This window comes from Nannospalax galili, unplaced genomic scaffold, assembly GCF_000622305.1.
Source record: "Nannospalax galili isolate Female #2095 unplaced genomic scaffold, S.galili_v1.0 scaffold667, whole genome shotgun sequence".
Classification (NCBI taxonomy): domain Eukaryota; kingdom Metazoa; phylum Chordata; class Mammalia; order Rodentia; family Spalacidae; genus Nannospalax; species Nannospalax galili.
Genome location: NW_008358387.1, coordinates 1,198,425 through 1,222,191, shown reverse-complemented (window position 1 = coordinate 1,222,191; position 23,767 = coordinate 1,198,425). Strand labels below are relative to the sequence as shown.

Below are 23,767 nucleotides of genomic sequence, written 5' to 3'. Positions count from 1 at the left end.
AAAAAAAAAAAAACCAAACTATAACCAATCATTATAGAGATTTCCTTTATTTTTATTTTTTTTTTAAAGACAGTCTCCCTGTAGCTCCAGCTTACCTGGAACTTGTTATATAGACCAGGTTGGTCATGCTGGGATTAAAGGCCTGTACTACCAGGCACAGCTGAGACATTTGATTATCATTATGTGTGTGTCGGGGGGGGCATATATGCTGGGCACCAGGGCTCCTGTGGAAGTCAGAGGACCACTTGTGATAGTCAATTCTCATCCTCCACCATTTGGGTCCCAGGGATTAAACTCAGCTCCTCAGGTTTGGTGCAAGCACCTTATACACTGAATCATCTCACAGGCCCAGAAGGCTCTGTTTTTATTTCATATTCTTGTAGTGTAGCAGTTTGGCAGGTGTGAGTGATTTTTAAGTATCTACAAATGTAATATTTAAGAATTTTATTTAGATGTTGGTTTAGTGTCTAGTGCCAGAATGTAGTGTGTGGCTTTCACTTGTGGTAATCACCACCTATTGTGTGTCTACTTCAGGAAAGTTCAAAATTATATGGTTCTGAAAAGTGTGAGTTTTTTCCTTTTGATTTTATGTATTTTAAGTATTTCATGTGCTTAGATATGACTGTCCTGCTAATGACTTAACAGTATCACTCAGGTCCAGAAATAAATGAAGCATTCATTAAGTAATCAATTTGCTATTAAGTTTTTTTTTATATATATAGTGTTTTGCTTACATATATGTAGTGTACCACATTGGTACAATGCTTACAGAGGCCAGAAGAGCATGTTGGATCCCTTGGAACTGGAGTTAAAGACAGTCTTTAGCTGCTATGTGGGTGCTGGGAACTGAACCTAGGTCCTCTGCAAGAGCAGCCAGTGCTCTTAAACTCTGAGCCATCTCTCCAGCCCCTCCTTCAGACATTTGACCTTGAGTTAATTGTGAGGTAGAGTTTGGGAATCTTTTCTCTCTCTTTGCTATTCTTCTGCATTGATAGCTTTAGGGACCCAAGGTTTTCTTTTTGTTACTTGTGAGACAGGAGCTGTGGGTGTGAATTAACCAAGGGACATGTGCCTTTTGACTAATGGATTTCTTTTGAAATAGAGATGATTCTTTTAAGGATTAGGGAGAATTGCTGTGTGTGTGTGTGTGTGTGTGTGTTTGTGTGTGTGTTTGTGTGTTCGTGTTCCCACTTGCTATCAGGTCTAGATTTCTACAACAGGATTATTTGCTAAAATTTTCTCTTCCCTCTTTTAGACCTACAATAAATGTTGGAAATGGGTGTTTTTAAAATAACGTTGAAAACAGAGGAAGGCTTCAGGCTATATGAAATACACTAACTGCACGTGTTAACTCAGTAGTACCCATGCCCCTTTGTTATAAAAACAGTGGTAGTGATTAATATCGGCTTCAGGAATATGAAAAAAAGGTGCTCTTCCAGTATAGTGTGAAGGTTGACAGAGATGCAGTGCTTCTGTTTCCTAGGATTTGGCTGCAGGACTTCCCTCAGATACCCAAGGCTGTGGAACCCCAAGTCTCTTTCAGAGGTGACATGTAACCTATGAATACCATCTTGTATGCCTTCATTTCAATTTTTAAAAAATTTTATTTAACGTGTGTGTGGGTACATGTGTACATGTTTAGGTGTGTGTCAGGGGACAGCTTATTGGGAGTTCGTTCTCTTCTCCTACCATCGGAGTTCCAGGGATCAAACTCAGGTAGTCAGGCTCTGCTGTCATCGGCTGAGCCATCTGACTGCCCCTCCCATCCCCACCCCACATACTTTATATCTCTAGATTACTTACGGTGCCTACCACGGTGTAAGTGCTAGTTTTTATACATAAATAATCTTTTACTGTATTGTTTAGGGAGTAGTGATAAGGAAAAGTCTGTATGTAGTCAGTGAAAACATCATTTCTTTTCAGTGTTTTCAAGCTGGTGTCAGTTGACACCGCAGACAGTGAAGCCGTGGCTCTCCAGGGTTACCTGTGACATCAAGGGCTTCCCTGGAGTTTGGTTCCTGGGAATGATTTGTAGTAATGGTTCATTCATTAGAGATTTTATTTTTCCAAGCTAGTTTTCTCCTTAGGACGGAACTATTTGATTTTTTTCACAGTATTTTTGTGTGTATAGGAAAATGATTGAAAGCTCTTACTCATTTAAAGTCATTGGAATTATAGTATTTATCCATAAAATAATAATTATACATTATTGGTAGTATGTCTATATATGAAAACATTTGTGTTATGGAAATGATTGACATATGGTCATTAAAAACTTATATGAATGGTGTGCTAAGCAGAGTTGTTTTTGAGTTTAAATTGTCAGAGCTAGGAAATCAGGAAAATTGGAGGGTAAGATGGAAATACTGACAAATATTTAACCATAGCTTAGCAATCTGTCACTATAATTTCCCTTGGAAATAAATGTTTTCATTTATCCTGTAATGTCTGAAATTACTGCCAAAGCTAGAAATGTGTTTAGCTTTCTCAGCAAAATTCTTAAAAGGATATTGTCAGAGCCAAGAGTCTAGAATTCTCTTTACTCTTGAAGTTATCCTTTACCTTCTTTTTTTTGCCCTGTTCCTGTTTTTTGGATTTATTTGTAGCTATTGAATCGAATTGTCCCTTGAAGGTCCTGGTAACTGCTTTCTGGTGCCTTTTTTTCTTTTTAAAATTTTTATTTATTATTTATGTGTATGCCTGTACTGCCTGCATGTAGGTAAGTGCACCCATGTTGTGCAGTGCCCTCAGGGGACAGAAGAGGCTGTCAGATCTGTGGAACTGGAGTTATGGACTGTTGTTAGCTGCCATGTGGGTGCTAGGATTCAAACCCAGGTCTTTTGCAAGAGCAGTTGGTGTTCTTAACCACTGAGCCATCTCTCCAGCCTCTACTTTTTTCCTTTTTAAAGAATATTTTATTTATTACTTTTATGTGTATGAGTGTATTGCCTGCATATACGTAAGTGCATCTGTGCCTTCCAATGCCCATAGAGGCAGAAGAAGGCATCAGATTCCTTAGAACTGGAGTTACTGATGGTTGTTAGCCACCATGTGGGTGCTAGGATTCGAATGTGGGTCTACTGAAGAGTAGCCAACCAGTTCTCTTAACTACTGAGCCACCTCTCCAACCCCATATTTTTCCTTTTTCTTTCTCTTACTGGCCATTGGTGTCTAAGCAAAGACCATGCTCAGTGCCTGGTTCTTTTGCTTGGTGTTTTCCTTGACCTTTCTTGTCTGCTGTCTGGGAAGCATTTGATAAGCCTTATTTTCCTACTTCGAAGAGACTGTCAGAATTTTAAACTACCTTTTAAAGGAAACAGTGTTGCAAGTAGCATTTTCTTCTCCCTGTGTCTTTTCTTTGTTATGGATTATACATTCATTATTCAGCCAGGCTGTAGCTCACTGCCAGGGAGCCTTACCTGTGCAAGGCCCTGGCTGGCCTTACCTGTGTAAGGTGGTGTCTTTCAGTTTTGAAGGGTGAACATTTAGTCTGACTCCATTTTGGGCGATTCTGACAGGGCAGTGTCAGGTTTGTTAGATAAATATCCAAACATAATAGAGATGGCCAAGGAGTTTGAATTTTTGTGATAATCTATTAGTTTCTTTTTAAAAAGTATTTATTTATTTTATGTGTATGAGTGTTTTGCCTGCATGTATGTAAGTGCACCACGTGCATGCAGTGCCTGCAGAGGCCAGAAGAGGTTGTCATATTCCCCGGAACTGGAGTTAGGGACAGTTGTTAGCCACCCTGTGAGTGCTGGGAATTGAACCCAGGTCCTCTGGAAGAGCAGCAAGCCAGTGTTCTTTTTTCCCTTGCAAAGGACCTGAGTTTATTTCCAGCTCCCACATCAGATGACTCACAACTGCCTATGGCTCCAACTCTAGGGAATCTGATGCCTTCTAGACTCATTGAGCACCTGCACTGATGTGCACATACCCACACACAGACATACGTGTGCATACACAAATTTTATTTTTAAACTGACAGAGTGCCAGGCATCATGGTATAAACTTGTAATTCCAACAGAGATGGAGGCAGGAGAATCAGGATTTCAAGGTCTGCTTGGGCTATATGAGAACCTATCACCAAAAAAAAAGAAATTTAGCCAGGTATGACAGCCCATGACTGTAATCCCAGCACTTAGGAGAAAGGTGCCGGAGTGATAACCTGTCTCAAAAAAAAAATATATGTGTGTGTGTATGTGTGTGTGTGTGTGTGTGTGTGTGTGTGCGTAAATAATAAAACTTGGGGGGTGGGATATACCTCTGAGCAGAAGGGAGTGGAATTGGAGTGAGCAAGAGACCAGCAGAGAGTAGGCTAGATTCTGGGTACAGCCAGTGTTCTTAACCACTGAGCCACCTCACCAGTGCACCCACTGTCCCCCATTAGCTTCTTAAGAGGCTATCTAAAGATGCTTTGTGTTGATTTATATTCACATCTTGTGTCTTCTGACTTTTAGGTTTGCTCCAACAAAAACAAAAACGATGGCTGCAAAGGAGAAGCTAGAGGCAGTGTTGAATGTGGCCTTGAGGGTGCCGAGCATCATGCTTTTGGATGTCCTGTACAGGTGGGACGTCAGCTCGTTTTTCCAGCAGATCCAAAGAAGTAGCCTCAACAACAACCCTCTTTTCCAGTATAAGTATCTGGCTCTCAATATGCACTATGTAGGTAAGAGTCGACGTGTCTTTTCCAACCCTTTAGTGACTACATTCTTTCTTATATCTTTGTGTGTTTTTGAATTTGAGCAAAATAAGCTTCAGGCCCATCGAGTTGACTGATATAATCACTCATGAGTGTGTGTGTTTGTTTTGTAGTTTGATACCTTGCACAGGAGTTGCTGGAACCAGAGGAAAGCAGGCAATGGTGGATTTATTTTACTAGAGTAACACTGGAAGGCAGGAGAAAACATTTTAACTTTCAGTATGATGAATTATAAATAATGGGAGGTATTTTTCCAGGCGTCTGACCCCTTCTAATTTGACCTTATTTGGAGAGTTGGTAGTGATTCAAAAGGAAGCTTTAAGAAATGCAATATTTCTTACTATTTTTTTTAAAGATTTATTTATTTTTATTTTATGTGTGTTTGTGTCTGCATGTATGTACCTTGTATGTGCCTGGTGGTCAGAAGAGGGCATTGGAATCTCCTGGAACTGGAGTTACTGAAGGTTGTTAGCTGCCTGGGTGCTGGAGACCAAACCCAGGTCCTCTTCTGAACTACCTCCCCAGTATGTGGCTAGTACCTAATTGTTAAGGAATGCACTTCTAACCACTAGTTAGTTGCCTCCACTTAAGCAGCCTGGACACTTAGTCACTGAACTCATCACTTTACCTCCCATAGACTTCCTCTTCCTTCTGTGTTTACTGTTTAATAGCAGAAGCTTCTTGATTACCCAAGCTGGAGAGATCACAGCCTCTTCCGCTTCCTTGTTTTCATCACCAGAGACCCAAGTTAGAGCTGTTTAAATATGTAGTATACGGCTGACGGCCAACTCAGCACCCCAAACTACTGTCTTAATCCAGGCCCTCAGTTTTCCCCCAGTTCTACCATATCTCTAGATAATAAAAGCTATTAGTAATTAGTAATGTTTCAAGCAGTATAGTATTTAAAAATGCTTTTAGCCAACTTAAAATTATAAATTAAGTAGGGTTAATGCCTTCATTATCAGCTTTATTTTGGGTTGCTAGTTAAGTTTTCAGAGCGAATAATGACACATATTTACTCAAAAGTAAAAGAATAGGATTTTAAGAGTAAAGAGGTTGAAGCTGGGTGTGGTGATTGCCCTTAATCCCAGCACTCAGGAGATCAAGGCCAGCTTCTACATAGTAAGTTCCAGGCTGGGGCTACAGGGAGACTCTGTCATTAAAAAAAAAACAAACACAAAAAACAATGTTACTTTGTTGAGGGGCAGGAAGGGAGCTCCTTTTGTACCTCTTGAGTATATGAACACTTAAATGGACTGTATCTCCAGCGTCCTATGATTATTGGATGTCCATTTAGAGTAAGACTTGCAGTTTTTTTGTATACAAGAGAACTTTGGTAACTTACCTAGTAACATGGATCTGGAAGGAATATCAATATGGAAAGAGAAAGTAAGTGCTTTGTGTCAGATCCTTATCGTGAGGAGAGCAGTTATTCAAGAACCGCATTTCCAGCATTCAGTGGGGAGACTGAAAAGAGGAATTAGATATCAAGAGAAGATCCAGGTCTCAGCCAGAGCATAGCAGCATTTCGAGGGTTTGCTTTAGATGCTGCTGTCAGCAGGATGTGGTTGCCTGCCAGGCTAGTTACAGTTGAAAGGTAATAACAGGGCTGTAGGCTGAAGAGGGGGAAAGGGTTAAGTAGATGGTTAGAAAACCGGAGGCACTGGATACAGGTGGTTTGAAACAGTGGTGTGAAAACATAGATAATAAGAAAAGGAGAAATCTCTGTGAAGAGAAATGTTTTGAGGTTTCCCTCCAGGGTAGTGGGAGCCCTCACAGCCTTTGAAACTAGTAAGGACTGGTGTCAGGCTTCAGAATGGTGGGAAGGTATAGGAGAGAGGAACTTAGAGAGAGAGAGAGAGAGAGAGGAGAGAGAGAGACCAGTTCTTCCTGGGGTCTGGAGAGATGGTGACAGTGTCAGTGTAAAGCTGAGGGGTCATCAAGGAAAGGTGGGGGAGCCACAGTGCACCCATGTGTCACCTTTGACCACAAAGATGATAGAAAGAGTGCCATTAAAAACCCACAGTGGTGGGGCTGGAGAGATGGCTCAGTGGTTAAGAACACTGACTGTTCTTGCAGAAGACCTGAGTTCTAATCCCAGCACCCACATGGCAGCTAACAACTGCCTGTAACTCCAGTTCCAGGAGATCCGACAGCATCTTCTGTCCTCCGTGGGCATTGCACAACACAGGTGCATTTACCTACTTGCAGGCAATACACACATACACATAAAATAAAAATAATAAATAAAATATTTAAAAAAAAAAGAACCCACAGTGGTATTACTATGCTGAATGCACTTGGTTAGTGAAATTAAAAAGAAGCCTTGATTTGGTGATAGCTCACTGAAAAGAGGAGTCTAACTACCTGGGAGGCTGAACTGGATCGTTTTGTATTTGTCTCTCCATTTCTTCCACAGGTTACATCCTGAGTGTTGTGCTGCTCACGTTACCCAGACAGCATCTGGCTCAGCTTTATTTATATTTTTTGACTGCTCTGCTTCTCTATGCTGGACATCAGATATCCAGGTAAGACTGCGACCCCAGCTTTGGAATGTGGGACTGACATGACTGGAAAATCTTCTCATGCTAATGGAGTGGTTTTTCATGAACATAGTTAAGTTAAACTTGGCTCTGGTTGGTATCCAGAACAGATTTTTTGATACTTATTTTTCATAAATAACATCATTAAGGATTAATAGCTGAATTATGTTGCAATTCAGATTCAAAACAAAACAGGAAACAAGCCTTCGGATTATATTTAAGGATACCCATTTCTCTGACCTAAGAAAAGAACGTCTAAAGATGTAGAGACATCTTAACTTTTTTGAGACAGGGTTTCCCTGTAGCCCTAGCTGGCCTGGAACTCACAGAGATCTGCTTGCTTCTGGGAATAAAGGCGTGTGCCACCATGCCTGGCATGAGACACCTTAGCTCTTATAGTGCTCCTTATTTAATCATTCCAGGAAGTCACAGTATATGAAAGTCCATGTGAGTTGTACACTATAGAGTGGGCGACTGTATAGGTGACAGGACGGGATTATGTGCATGGCTCAGAACTTTCATCTTTAGCAGTGTATCTGTTTTCTTTAGTCTGCTAGACTAAATTTTAAAAATGAAGTCTGCTAATGAACATGCGCTTTCTGCCTTTGTACTAAAATGCTAAAATGAGGTTGAACGAGTCTGACACCCTAACTCTGACAGGGCAGTATGGGTTTGGAGGTGTAATTTCTTTTGAAACTTAATTTTCATAATTTTTTATTGCCATGTGATATCATTAATGAAGTATACTCTTAATTCTAGGGAGACGAGCAGTTAGTTATCTGGCTTGTAGAACAGGCTAATGAGAGGTCTGAGATAGATTTTTAGTTTATGCTTGAAATTGAATCTAGAAATTGCATTTTACATTATACTGAAATTGAACTGTTTTACAAAACCTTGATTTTTTTTTTTTTTATAAGAAATTATAAGGCTGAATGTGGTGGTGCACACCTTTAATCTCAGTGCTCAGGAGTCAGAGCACTCTGTGAGTTTAATGGCCAGCCTGGTCTACATAGCAAATTCCAGACCAGCCACGGTGACATAATGAGACCCTGTCTCACAAAACAAGACAAAACAGCAAAACACAGAAAAACAAAATTATAATGCTCACTAAAATGCAGAGAATTTAAAGGCAGTAGCAGCAACCTGAAATTAGATAGTTTTGTTAATGTTCTGATTTTCCCTTCCCGGTTTTCACACTCTTCGGTTTTTATACTTACTGAATACCAAGGAATGAATAACTGTAATAGGACACTGTAAACAAGTAACTGTCACTTGCTTTGGGCCCCACTACAGGATCTCCACCCTCCTTAGTGTCCTATCTGTTCTTAAAGGTCACAAGTCATGTCTCAGATCCTTGGTCCCCTTGAGTTTGTCTCCTCTGTTCCTACCTGGTTGAACAGAGTGCTTCATGGAGGGATTTGAACCCATTTAACTTCTATCACTGTTACTGCCTGTGATAATCAAGTTATGCAATCCAGACCAGAGCTCTGTGTCTGGCCCCCCATTACTTAGAACCTTCAGTGTTCAGATCAAGCTGGGCTCAAGTGGAGACAAGACAGTCGCCTTCATCATTTTGTTGTGCACACATGTGCCTGGGTCTCTTTCCTCATGGAAACAACTTCAAGTTCTCTCCTGTGGCACAGAGTCAATACTAACACATACCATACCATGTCCTCATCCAAACCACTGGCCCCAAAGCCACACACCATTTCTGTGGTATTGGTTAATGCTCAGGGTGGAGATATGTTCTATCTTCATTACTCATCTAAACAATAAAATAATTTAAAAATTTTCGTGAACAACAATCGTATCCGTCAAGTACATTCATTCACTAGTTAGGATCTGGGCTCTGGAGCTGCCATTTTAATGTACAAATGAGTGCCTAGACTCATCTAGTCAGCAGGTAATTCTTAGATGGAAGATGGGTGGGTGGGTAGATAGATACATTAGATTGCAAGCTATTTTATTCACTGCTTTCAATCTTGGGTATTGCAGGAAAGGTAAGCACTAGTTTCCACACCTTTAAGGATGGCCATAAAAATCTAAAGGGACAGTAATAAGGTTCAATAAAACAAGACATCTGAGTTTCCTAGCACAGCTTCTAGCACACAGTGAACGCACATAGTTTAACTGACCTTATTATGTTTTATAGTTAAGAATTTAAGACATGCCATGGTGTTTGAGAGGATTTTCTTGTGTCATTAATCTTTTAGAATTACCTTTTAAATGATGGAGCACAGTCATGATAATGGTCTTTGAGAGTGGGTAGGATTTAATGATTAGTCAAGAACATCTCAAAGGTCAAAGCAGAGCTATCAAAACTGTTGTTGTTAAACAGTGCAGTCATAATCCTGGATGAAAACCACGAGCTTTTGCCTTCCTGGCTTTTCTGTTTCCATTTGGTTTAGTGGTGTTATGATGTAAAAACAGGTAGTTCTGTTTTTATGCTCAGTATTACCAATCCATGTATTTCTAAACAGAGCACAATTCTGTTAGGTAGGGAAAGGGGGACCCAAACTAGCTTCAGAGATTTAAACAGTAAGAAACCCTTATAGGATCATTCTTGTGACAATTCAACTATTTAGTTTTAACTTATAGTTGTTTTTTAAATGTTGAAAATTTGTTTTCATCATTAGAAATGTTTTTTTTTTGTTTTTTTTTTTCCGGTCTTTTTGAGACAGGGTCTCCCTCTAGCCCCAGCTGGCCTGGAATTTACTCTGTAGACTAGGCTGGCTTTGAACTCACAGAGATCCGCCTGCCTCTGCCTCCCAAGTGCTGGGATCTCTGCCTCCCAAGTGCTGGTATTAAAGGTGTACGCCACCACGCCTGACTCATCATTAGAAATTTAAGACATAATGAACACTAAAAAGAATTGTAACTACTTTGGGCTAGAGGGATGACTCAGTGATTAAGAGCACTGGCTGCTATTGAGAAGACCCAGGTTTGGTTCCCAGCATGTACTTTAGTTTTCTCTTCTTCTAGTCACTTTAGATACATAGATGGAAAATCTCGGCTAGCAAACAGCAGGGAAGGGGTAGTCTGATATAACCTTGAATTCAAGGTTTCTGATTTCTACTTTGGCCCTCTTGGGGAGGCAACATGATTAGAGGAAAGAAAATCAGTTGGAGAATCAAGTGTCAGCTGCTCAGAGAGTGTCGCTACTAGATATCCTTAATGTTACAAGTTACTTCTTTGAAATTATGGACAATGCCTGTCAGACTGTTTTGATACTGAATGAATTTCAAGATAGGACAGATGTTAGCATTTTCTGTTATTGTCATTCACTGTCTGGTGCTTTCTCCTGGAAGACTTGCAAAGAAATGTACTGAGCTTGAATTAATCTGTGACATGTCACATTTAACAGGGACTGAAGTTTGAACATGATAAGATATGGATGTTGACTTTTTTAGATTAAAAATAGTGACATTTAAATTGTTGTCACTTCATTCACTACTTTTACTATCTTAATGTGAGCTTTATAACCAAATTAAGAAAATACTTTTGTTGGCATAGTGGGATTACACACCTTTAATCCCAGCTCTTGGGAGGCTGAGATGGGCTAATCCTTGTGAGTTCAAGGCCAACCAGGGCTACATAGTGAGACCCTGTCTCCAAAAACAAACAAATAAATAAACCCCACCCCAAAATCTCCCAAAAGCAGCTTTTACATTTTGGCTCATGTGTGACTTTACCCGGGGTTCACATAGCTCTTTAAAGTCTATGGCTTGGCTCAATGGTTCTTAGTAGTTTTTCAGGGTTGTGCAAGCTGTCACTACAATAGAGGTTGAATTTTTGCTGTCCTCCTAAGAAACCCCAGCATTCTTCATTTCATGCAGGGCCATCTCTGCGGGTACTGGAGATTTGAATTCAGGTCCTCACACGTTCATACTGAGTATTCTTAACCAGGAGCCATCTCCCTAGGCCTTATGTTATTCCCTTTTTTTTTTTAATTATTTATTTAATAACCACATGATTAGAAGAAGCATTTCATTGCAAGAGTACATCTCTTTCACAAGTGGGTGCAAGTTTCTAGGTTCACAGTTGAATTAATACAGATATACAATATTGAACTCAGTATAAACCCTGTGAGACATAAAATTGAATGAGGTTTTAACCTTTAAAAAAGATCTCCATTTCATTTTAAAATATAGTTCCATACAGAAAAACTAATTTTTAATGCTACCAACAGATGTTTGCATATGCGTCTCTAATCTCTATGTATCTGATTATTACTAGTCACAGATCCTTGGCACCTGAGTATGGGTATAAAGTCATCAGGTAGATTTCAATGGTAATGTTTTTCACCTCTGCTAATTAACAAGAAGCAAAATTTTATGCTTCTTCCTCAAATAACTCATTTTTTATTTGTTGATTTTTTTGTGTGTGTATTTCATATAGAACATCCCAAACAATCTTATTCATCTATATGTTGTTCCTTTTGATTGGTTTGTTTTTATAGTTTATTTTTTCAAGGCTGGCCTTGAACTCACAGAGATCTGCCTGCCTCCTGAGTGCTGGGATTAAAGGCATGCCCCACCACTCCCAGATTTTATTACTTTCTTCCCCTCCTGCTCCTCTTTCCTCCATTTTTCTTTTCCTGACACTACATTATTTGCATATTGTGACTCTCGGGTTGGTTTTCTCCCTCCCCCTCAACACCTTATTTTCTGCCTTTTGACCTTCATGTTCTACTGTCAGAAATTTTCAATTTTTTTTCCAAAATTTCTACTAGATGTGCTGTTTCTGGTATTATTGTTTAAATTTATGTTCTAGTCCATTTTGTGTGATTATCACAGAAAGCCAAAGACAGTAAAATTTAGAAAGAACAAATATAATCACTGACTCATAATTCTGGGGATCTCTCCCTCCCTCCCTCCCTCCCTCCCTCTTTCTTCCCCTCTCTTGGTGGTGATGAGGATTGAATTTAAGACCTTGCTGAACATATCCCCTACCAGTGAGCTATGGCCCCAGTATTTTATGTCCTTTTCTGTCCAGTTGCATTGTATACATGCACTTCAGTTTTTTAATCCATTATCTATCAATTTATGGATATTTAGGTTATTTCTACTTTTTGGCTATTATAAATAGTAGTATGATAGAGCAGGCTTTGGTGTGGATTTGTGTTTGTTTTCTTGGGTGTATGCCTTGGAGTAGGATTGCTGGATCATACAGTCTCTAGTTTAACTTTTGAGAATTGCCTGGCTGCTCTGTCAGGTGACTGCAGTCTTGGGTTTCTCCCAGCAGGGTGTGAGTTCCAGTCTCCCCATATCCCTGACAACACTGCAGTCTTGGGTTTCTCCCAGCAGGGTGTGAGTTCCAGTCTCCCCATATCCCTGACAGCACTTTATCTTTTATAATGGAGCTATCACCATGTGAAGAGACATTTTCTGTTCTTTTGCTTTTCATTTCTCTCTTGGCTGGTGATGTTGATCATCTTTTCATTTACCATTTCAAAATCTTATCTGGCAAAATGTTTAGTCAGATCCTTTGCCAGTTATTTAATTGGGTTGACTTTTGATTCCTGAGTTGTGGAAATACCTTATATATTCTTGATGCAGCTTCCTTACCAGACATCTGTTTTTGAGTTGTTTTAGCCCCTTCAGTACTATGTAAGACACAGTGTAGTGTGCCCCTAGGGAGTTTTATATTTGGGTAATACAATAATTAAATTGGTATTTCTGAAACTTGCTGTAGAAGCCATTTATCAATATTAATTTTTAAATGTTACTTATATATATATATATATGCATGTTTTGTCTGTATGTATGTAAGTGTACCTAAACATTCAATACCCATGGAAGCGAGAAGAGGGTGTTGGATCCCCTGGAACTGGAGTTACCTGTTATGTGGGTGTTGGGAACCAAACCAGGTCTTTTGCAAGATTAGCCAGTGCTCTTAACTGAGCTCTGAGCCATCTCTCCAGTCCAAATATTAATTTTTTAAAGTGAAAAGTTGATAAACAGGATGCTGGGTTCCTGTTTTTCCTTATTTATATTATACAGATGATTATCTGCAAATGAATAAAAAGTTGTTTGGAATTTGACTATCGATACAGCTTGCAGCACAGCAGCATTAAGTATTTAAAAATCCATGGCCTCATTCAGTGTAATAAAAATATTACTTTTTTTACATTTATTTTGTGTGCGTGTGTGTGTGTGTATGTGTGTGCATGCACATGCTACAACAAACATGTAGAGGTCAGAGAACAACTTTTGGGCGTTAGTAGTCTTCCTCCAGGTGGGTTCCGATGATGGAACTCAGGTTGGTGGACTTGGTGGCAAGAGCCTTTACTTAGTCATCTCATCGGCCCTGGGGGGATTAAAAATATTTAATATTGGTTTTCTAATTGAACTTGGTTAGAATTTGACAAATGTCATCTTTGTTGATTTTTTTGAAATTACTGAACACTGCTTTTCCTTCTGAATGATGTGAGCAGTGTATTTTCCAGTCAGAATCCTACTTTAAAATGGAGACTATCCAGAACTGAGGAGAAACTTCCTTCACCCACATGACCATTCCTGTGGAGTTGTGGTCATGAGTCACATCCATAATTATGTGTTTTTTTAAAAAAATGTTAAACTCTGGTAGTCTTTGTTCTTGGTTTATTGTTAGGTCTATGAACTAACATGTCGATTAATCTGTAACCTTAATTAGGCACTGTCATGGTTTGTTTCTTCATTGCTGTGACAAAACACTCTGACCAGTACCAACTTGGGGAGGAAAGGGTTTATTTGTCTTATAACTCCCAGGTCGCAGTTCATCAGGGAGCCCAAGGTAGGAACTCAGGGCAGGAACCTGGAGGCAGGAGCTGGAGCACAGGCCATGGAGGAACGCTGCTTACAGGCTTGCTCCCTTGGCCCCTGCTCAGCCTGCTTTCTTATGCAACACAGGCCCACCTGCCCAGGGGTGGCACCATCCACAGTGGGCTGGGCCCTCCCACATCACTCATCAAGAAGATGCCCTTCAGACATGGCCACAGGCCAGTCCAATAGAGGCAATTCCCCAACTGAGGCTCCCTCAACCCAGGTGTGTCAAGTTGACACTAAAGCTATCCATCACAGGCACCCACTAGAAGGGTTTTTCCAGAGACGAACATGGTAGCTGTTTTTATTCTGGCTTGGTGTGTGTGTAGGTGTGCTTTCAAATATAAAACGTTCCCAAAGTTTATATGTAAAATAGAAATAGCTCCCCAATTCTGAAAACCTCTGCATACAGTTCAGACGTAGATTGGGGTGTCTGTGTCCTGGGAATAGTACCATTTAGACCTAGTTCTTGTTGTGGAGATTCCCCTGGATCTCTGCCCATTCAGTGCCAGTAGCACCCTTCCCTAGCAGTTGTTAACAACCAAAAAGTGTCCCAAGACATTACCTCGTGCCTCCTAGGGACCCAAACTCGACTTAGTTGAGAACTGTTGTAAAGGAATTAATAAACCGAATTTTGTTGTTTATGAAGTTTTAAGTTTTGATAGGAACAAAATGATCCGTGTATGACGTTTGTTTTTCCTTTTGGATGTATTTAAATCTAAGCACTAATAAACATATCTCCAAGAGGCCATAAAGGAACTGGGGAGAAAAGCATAGTGTCAAAACAGTTTAGATAATGCCTGGGTAGGTGAACCATTCAGTCGCTGTCACAGTGCTGAGGGTGTGTGTGTGTGTGTGTGTGTGTACATACATGTGGATGTACATGTGTGTACATGTGGGTGTGTCTGTACATGTGTACTTGTGCTTGAATTCAGGTACTTGAACAGTGAGTGTCTGAGATATTTTTATTTGTTCATTTTGCAAGAGAGAACTTGGAGGGCTCCTTAAACCTTGTCTTGTGTGTGTGTAGCTTAGGTTTCCTTGGAATTGGCGTCCTCTGAAAGTGGCCAGCATGTACAGATCGTGCTACATGTCTGGGACCACGCCCAACTGCTTAAGAGACTCTTACATAAAGGCCTTTAGTCACTTGAGGAGTGGTGGGCTCCCTGGCTTTGTTAATTTTTTTGTTGTTCCTCTTTTGTTTTAATAACTTGTATATTGTTTTATAGCAAGAATTTTGTTAATTGCAAGATGCCCTGAGGGCTTCTCATACATCTTCCACATGCCTTCTCCCCTGCAAACCTGTCCAGTTATGGGAGGTGGTGGCTTTCATGGGAGGCTTGAGCACATTTTGAGTGGTTTACTAGTGCCCAGGTTCCTTGTCAGCATTCCACAAACGGCATAAGGAGAGCAGTCCAAGGACAGGTTTTCTTCAGTTACAGGTGGTGTGGCGGGAATTCTTGCTTCTGACTAGCTTTGTGTGTTTGTAGTGTTCTCGTGAGCCGCTCAGCCCATTTTCAAATGCTTCTTGGCTTTTACCATGGACAAAATTTTGACCTAAAGTGACTTGTGAGTTTGGGGTGGTTCCTGCCTTGATCCTTCATTTTCCTTTTTCTTCCCTTCTCCTTTCCTCTTTTTCTTTTTTTTTTAAGTTAAAAAATTTTTGTTATTTTTATTTTATGCGTATGAGTGTATTGCCTGCATGTGTGTGTTGTGCAATGCTTGGGGTGGTCAGAAGAGGATGTAGGATTCCCCTGGAACTAGAGTTAACAGATGGTTGTGAGCAGCCATGTGGGTGCTGAATAGAACCCAGGTCCTCTGCAAGAGCGGCCAGGGCTCTTAACCGCTGAGCATCTCTCCAGCCCCTCTTTTTCTTCCTTTTTTCTCCCCCCAAACTTTATTGCAATTTTCTCAATAAATGTTTTTTCCTACACTTACTTTTGGGGTATATATGTATGTGGTATGAGCATGTGTCTATTCACATGTGTGTGGGTGCACATTAGTGGGCGTGAGTGCATATGTACTTGTGTATTCATGCACATTGAAGCTGGAAGTTGACATTGTGTGTCTTTCTGCTTCTATTTATTGAAGCAGTGTCTCTGACTGAACCCAGAGTTCACCAGTTAAGGCTATTCTAGCTAGCAGCTTGTCCCCCCACCCTCTGTTAGGGGTTACAGGTGACTGCCCTGCCTGACTGGCGTTTATGTGAAGTCCTTTCTTCAGGCTTGAATGGCAGGTGCATTACCCACTGAGCCACCCCTTCCGGCTCCCCGTTCTCACTTTTCTCTCTTTGCCCTTCTCTCTTCCCTGCCCCTTCTGTCTTCCTTCCCCCTTCTTTACCACCATAAGAGCTCCTGGTACTGAGACTCTGTAAGCCCCTTGTGTTGATGGGGCTTTTCTGTTTGATACCAAATTCACATGACACAAAATCAACCATTTAAAAAATGGCATAGTGCATCTGTGTAGCCATTGCCTTTAATTCTAAAGCATTTTCATCACCCCCCATTTAAGATGCAGTAATCACTAGACACTGTCCCAGTTTCATTTCTGTTGCAGTGATAAAATATCCTGACCAAAAGCTACACAGGGGAGGAAAAGGGTTTGGTTTGTCTGGCTCGCAATTCCAGGTTATAGTCCCTTGTTGTGGGGAAGTCAAGGCAGGAATTTAAAGCATCACAGCCACTGTCAAGAGCAGAGATCCTTGCTTGTTTGCTCATGCTGTGAACTCACTTCCTTCACTCTTACGCAGTCCAGGGCCCAGCCTGTGAAGTGACTGGGCTCACATTCAAGGTGGCTCTTTCCACCTCCGTTACCCATCAAAACAGCCCCCGTCCCCCGCAGGCCTACAGGCCAACCTAGACAATTCCTCCATTGAGACTCCTCACCTCTCAGGTGATTCTAGGTTGAGACAAGGCGACATTTAAAACTAACCACTATGGGCAGTACATTTGTATCCCCACCTGATTCACTCCCCTGACCACCCTACCCCCTCCGGCAGCTGTTAATCTGCTTTCTGTCTTTATGGGTTTTCCCTGTTCTCTGTTTAAACTGGGCCTGCGGGAGAGGGTTGTGCTGTGACCACAGCCCTTATTTGGGCTTCAACAGTCTAGGCAGCTAGGACTCAGAGTGGTTTCTCTTTTAGGTAGCAGTTTGATGCTTTCGTAGCATTTCAAAGACTTTGTATTAAAGATATTTATGTGCATATTGTTTATCTTCTTGTCTTAGAACTGTATAAAATAGTAATCAGAAGATCAGAAATTTATGTATTTGTAAAGATCACATTTGTGCCTTTTTATATGAAAACAGGGCTGCTCAACGCCCTTTCATGGGTCCATTTCACTTTAAGAACACCAAGAATGACACTTGTGTAATCTGAGCACTTCAGAGGGTGAGGGTGGGATAAGAGGATTACAGATTCTAGACTAGTCTGAGTTACATAGTGAGTCTCTCAAACACATCAAAAAAGAAGAGGAGGGAAAGAAGCACTAGAACTTTAAAATAAATAAATAAAATATGCTGGCACATGCACATTTGCCCAGCATTTAAGAGGATTTCAAGTTCCAAGCCAGCCTGGGCTACAGAGCACCCTCATACCCTGAGTTTTTTCTTTTCTTTTTTTTTTTTTTTGAGGTAAAACATTGCCATTTTGTAAATTGTAAAAACTTAAGTTAGCATTAAAATTAAATGTTAAAGACATTTAGCATTATGAAACTTTTACTATAATTGTAAATGTTAATCTTTTAAAAATGCTTGCTGTAGCACCCATTTTAAAGAAGTTTTGTCTCAGTTCATAGGTATATTTTTTTGAGTAGTTACACTCAAAAAAAAAAAGAAAGAAAGAAAACAGGGTTGCTCTACCACTGCCTGAGGGACAGACCAGGCCATCTTTGGTTTGGGGGAACTATCCTTTACATTGTCTAATTTGTAGCCTTGATCTAACAGGTGTTTGAACCCCTCCCCACCTCCCCAGTTGTGACAACCAACATGGCAAAATGTCCTCTGGGACAAATTGCTCCTGGTTGACAAGTGATAACTGAAATCTTTCTTCTTGAGATTCTGACTTTTTCTTTCAGTGCAATGTGACTTTATCATGAGTTAGAAGAGGTGATAAAGAATTGTTCGGTCACCTGTGGAGTGCAGTCAGTCACTGCTGTTTTTAATCATCCCCTAAACTGTTGCTACTCTTTAAAAACAAATATTTTAGTTTCAAATTTTGAGGTTTTGTCAGTACTGTGTTGTTTGATTACATAACATTCACTCCTGGTTGCTTGTGTTATGCTGAAGGAATTCGACTTGATTGCTTAAGTACTTTCATGGAAAAAGTAAATACAGAATTTGAATTTGTTCAGAAATATTTGAAGCATTGAAATTATTTTAAAGTACATTGAATAAAGCATTCCAAGTTTAGGAAAATGGGGAAAAATTATTTTCACACACAATTTCCTCCTTTAATACCAAAACAGGGCAGCTGTCTTCTAGCAATTGCACTGGCTTGCTGATAATTCAGCCTCTCCCCTTTGGGCCTCCTCACCTGTTCTCTGAGTCTAAAAGGCTCTTTCATTACTGTTTGATGCTTACTATCTGTCACATGTTAAATGGATTACATTTGGAAAGGACTATTTAATATGATCTAATATTTGTTTAAAAATGTTGGTATTGGGGTTGGAGAGATTGCTCAGCTGTTAAGAGTGCATACTGCTTTTGCAGAGGACCTGTGTTTGTTCTCAGTACCCATGTAGGGTGGTTCATAACCACCTGTACCTCCAGCTCCTGGGGATCTGATACCTTTCTGGCCTCAGTGAGCATTTCACTCATGCGAACCTCCCCCTCTCCCCACATACATAACATATATATATATATAATTTTTTTAATCTTAAAAAAATGTAGACGTTACGCCTTTCTCTTCATTGGTATTTTTCTTAGATACAACAGGTCTCATCATAGATTCTCTGTAGGTTTGAAAAGCATAGGTTTGTCCTGCTATGAGCCAGTTTTCTAAGTAGTTTTTGCTTTTATATATAATTACTGGCATGTAATTGGGGACAGGCTTTAGAGAAAATAAGACAGAGGTAGTGAGAGCCAGCCAGGAGAGGAGTTTACTGCACTATCATTAGGTAATTTCTGTTCTTAGTACCTTTGAGAGCTGTTGTCTCAGCTGGATCAAATGCTGAATAAGGTTCTGGGAAGAAAGAAAATCATACAGAATACAGCTTTGACAGAGTAAAATTCAGCTTCCAATAACTGTGTTTCCATTTCGTGAAGGATGAGGTAAATGTTGTCTGTGTGCAGTTCTTTATAGCTAAGCTTTTCCTTCAAAGTAGAAAGAGAAGTTAATGTCTTAAGCTTATGGGAAGCCTGAGATTGAGCCATGTCTTTCTCTGTCTCGCTCTCATTCAGTACCTTCTCCTTTTTTCTTCTTCAGGGACTATGTCAGGAGTGAACTGGAGTCTGCCTATGAGGGACCAATGTATTTAGAACCTCTCTCCATGAATCGCTTTACCACAGCCTTAATAGGTATGTATTGTTAAAGAGTTAAAATATAGGTTAGGAACCAATGTGTCTTACCATCATAGAACAAAATTGACTCATAGTCACTTAAAAAAGAAAACCTCAACATGATTAATTGACTGTCTAGATAAAGCCAGTGCTTTATTGTTGTTTGGTTTTGTTTGTTTGCAGTTAGGGTTTGTTGTTGCTGTTTATTTGTTTTGTTTTGCTTGTTTGAGAGGGGGTGGGTTTTGCTCTGTAACCCAGGTTCCTGCTGTGTAACTCTGGCTGGTCTCAAACTCCTGATCCTTCCTGATTCAGGTCTTCACAGGCATATGCTACCACACCCTGCAGTAATTGTCATTGTTCACAGGCATACGCTACCTCACCCTGCAGTAATCGTCATTGGTAATGACATCCTTTCTTTATTCTGAGGCAGTGACTCCTATGGCCCAGACTAGGTTTGACTTATCAGATAGCCCAGGGCTGACCTGGAACTTCCTGACCTTACTGCTTTCCACATCCTGAGTGCTAGTGTTTCATGTGGTGTTGGAGTTTTAGGCGGTGCTGGGGATTGAACTCAGGGCTTTGTGCATGCTAGGCTACATCTCTACAGCTACATCCCTAACCCATATATATTTTCTTTTTTTTTAAAACTCTGTGTGTGTGTGCGTGTGTGTGTGTGTGTGTGTGTGTGTGTGTGTGTGTGTGTGTCTACCCTCAGGCCACGGTGTCAGAGGACAACTTGTGGGAGTTGCTTTTCTCCTTCTGCCATGTGGGTCCTGGGACTCAAACTCAGGTCATCACATTTGGCAGCAGATGCCATATCTTACCAGCCCCTGTGTTGTATTTTCTTAGTTGTTTAATTCCTCCACGTGTTGGTTTTTTTTTTTTTATTATTATTATTTATAATCATATCAGAAATAGTTCATAGAAGCTTGTGGTTCTTAAAGGGTTTTTAGGTACTGGGGACGAATAAATCTTAAACAGCTAATGATTACTTTGAAAGGTTAAAGTGAATTCGATGTCTCAATTTACTTATTGTGATGATGTCAAAATTTAGTTACTGTGCTGATGTCTCAGTTTACTTACTGTTGTTGAAAGTTATTGTCAAAAATAAATTGTCAAAACTGTCAAGACCTTGAGATTTGATTGAGGGCTTCACATAGCATATGTTAAAAATAGGTGTTGGCTAGGGCCTGAAAACAATGTCTAAAGTGAGCTCCCCGACCCCACTGTGCCAGAGAGCCAGCAGAGGAAGTGAGAGAGAAGGATGTGTTCTGTGGGTCTTGAACTAACCCTCTGAAGGACTTCAAAAGGAGATTGAAGGAAAATTTCCTCGGAGTGAGCTCTGCTTTCCGAAATACCGCCTCAGCCCTTTGCATGTGGAGGATTCGGTGGTGGACCATGGGAAGAGTCGTGTTTCTGAGGACTGATCGAGAATCTGAAGCTGAGCACGCGAAATGTGGCTCCTCCACATTAAATGTTCCATTGGCGTAGGACATACGCTCAGTTTTCACCTAGTACAAAAAAGGGTATAAAACGACCCTTCTTGATTTTTTTAGTATACATTGAATATATATGTGATGATATTTGGGGAAATAAGTGGTTATATAAGTATACTGTTACTTGATTTTTTTTTTTTTTACTTGCTTAAGAGGCTACTAGAAAATTTCAAATTACACTTGTGGCCCCTGTTACCATTCAAATGTGATTTAAAAAAAAAATGGTTGGATTTTTGTGTGTGTGTGTGGAGTGAAAATTCCTTTCAAGGTTGTTCTACATTTTCTGAACTGTGGAGGCAAAGGATGGGTCTCCTGAGGCTGGAGAAGGGTCCCAAAAACCTGTATGGGGTTTTTCTTAGGCCTTGTTCAAAAGGGCCCTGAAGAGGAGGAGACCCCTACAGGAGCTGAATTTGAGATTCTCAGAAACTTGTTAAGCCTGAGAGAAAGATCGGTCTTATTATCTCAAGCACCATAGCATTATGAGTTCAGCCAAACAGAAATTTACCTATGTCCCTTCTCCAGCCCAGCTCAGTCAGAGAAGAGGGAGAAGCCAGCACAGCTCTCCTTCCCCTCTTCCAGTTGCAGGGTTTTGGTCTGTCTTAACCAAGGCGGAGAGGCCCCCTCTCTGCTGCTGTCTCCTCATTTCCTCCTCCTCCTCTTCCTTGCCTTCATTTCATTTGCTTGTATGTGTGTGTTTAAAGATTTGAGTCAATTTTTTTTTTTTTTATCTTTTTGACAGGGTCTCCCTGTAGCCCCAGCTGCCCTGGAACTCATTATGTAGACCAGGCTGGCCTTGAATTCACAGATTCACCTGCCTCTGCCTCCCAAGTGCTGAGATTAAAGGTGTATGACACCATGCCCGGCCAAGTTAATTAGTTTTTTTATTTTTATTTTATTATTTTTTTAAAAAATATTTTTATTATGTGTGTATAAGTGTACTGCCTACATGTGTGTGTAAGTGCACCCCAGTCATGCAGTGCCCACAGAGGTCAGAAGAAGGTGTTGTATTCCCCTGGAACTGGAGTTACAGATGGTTGGTAGCTCAATTATTATTTTTTTAAAAGATTTATTTTTAATTGTGTGGAGGGGGTGTTCATATGAATGCAAGTTCTGGTAAGAGCTAGAGGTATGGGATTCTCCTCAAACTGGAGTCACAGGCTACTGTGGGAGGTGGGAATCAAATTCAGGTCCTCCAGAAGGGCAGTATGCACGCTTAACCACTGAGACATCTCTCCAGCCCAACTTGCTTGTTTTTTTATTGAGACAGAGTCTCACTCTACTTCAGGCTGGTCTGGTTATATTCTTCCTATCGGTGGCTGAATTAAAATATAGTTAGTAAAATAATGACTATGAAATATTTCTTTTAATCTTAATTATTTTTATTTTATGTGTATGAGTGTTTCGTCTGCATGTATTTAAGTGTGCCGTGTGTGGGCAGTGCCTGCAGAGGCAGATGAGGGCATGGGATCCCCTGGAACTGGAGTTAGAGATGGTTGTTTGCTGTCATGTGGGTACTGGGAACTGAACCTGGGTCCTCTGGTCCTTTGCAAGAGCAGCCAGTGCTCTTACCACTGAACTATCTCTCCAACCCCCTTTATTTTTTGAGACAGGGTCTCATTATGTAAACCACTCTGGCCTGAAACTCACAGAGATTCACCCGCCTCTGCCTCTTAAGTGCTAGGATTACAAATCTGTGCCACCACACTGGCTCTCACGTTGATTTTAAAGTAATTTCTACTTGTCTGCAATGAATGAGCTTTTGAGTTGGAGATACAGCTTGTGGTAGGACACTTAACTCATATGGTCAGGACCCTGTGTTCCATCCCCAGCACCCCATAAAAGAAAAGGAACACACACAGACAAGCAGGAATTATATGCTTTTAAAAAAAGCAAATCCATTTGAATATGCAAACTTCCTAGAGCTATTCTAATGGTAAAGTCCTGAAATCAGGAGTAAGTTGTGAATCAGCAGTGTAATCACAGTTGGAATGTGCAGATCACTGAACAGACTTACTCTTTGGAGCTGCAGGTGAGAGTCCAGTAACACTATGACTCCTTCCTGCTCTGCTAAAACAGGATGAATAGTCCTCTCAGAGAACGTGTCTGAGTCATGGTCTCTGAAAGATAAGGGAAGCCTCTGTGATGCCAAGCTCGACCTGCTGGTGCTGGCCTGGCCTGAATTTAGGGGAGTTTCAGAGCTGGGGGAAGTTTACGTCAGTCTAAAGGGGAAGTTTGGGGATCAGGGCTCTGAGCACAGTAAAGAAAAATCTGCCAGAATGCAAATTTCTCATCATCGCTGGTCTTTAAGCATTTCCTCCAACTCCCCACCAGCTTTCACTTTCTGATTCTGAATTTTTTAATCGAAGAAGTACACTTAACTCTTACCATCAAGACTGCTTTAATTTTATGACGAAAATGAGCTTCCCCCTGCATCACCCCACCCATACTCCCTGTAGGTCCCCAGAGACCTCTGTCCATGGTCCTTTCTTCCCTGCTGTTTTCTCTACCTCCTGGAAATCCTGATAATTAGGTTTGGAGCGCCATCTCAGGCCCTGGTTTTCGCACTGTTGGATTTGTCTCTTGCCAGCTTTTCTCTCCCTCTCATGTCTCCCATCTTCCTTGTTGTTGATGTGCTGGCAGTGTTTTGGTTGTACTTTGTAACATTCGCCACCTCTCCTGTCTACTTTTGAGGGTTTGCATTTTTAATTTTTGTTCTCTTTTTTTCTT

At 40.7% G+C, this 23,767-nt stretch overlaps 1 protein-coding gene across 2 annotated transcripts in view; it reads left to right on the top strand.

The window, feature by feature from the left end:
* Positions 1-23,767, top strand: part of Rnf145 (ring finger protein 145) — a 47,108-nt gene that overhangs the window by 3,466 nt on the left and 19,875 nt on the right. The window contains exons 2-4 of one of the 2 annotated variants that reach the window (XM_029557927.1): positions 4,463-4,669; positions 7,122-7,230; positions 19,471-19,562. In XM_029557927.1, coding sequence (XP_029413787.1) covers positions 4,486-4,669; positions 7,122-7,230; positions 19,471-19,562 — 385 coding nt within the window. In that variant the 5' untranslated portion in view covers positions 4,463-4,485. Of the gene's footprint in view, positions 1-4,460; positions 4,670-7,121; positions 7,231-19,470; positions 19,563-23,767 lie in introns of both variants that reach the window. The other variant, XM_029557928.1, reaches the window with a different exon arrangement.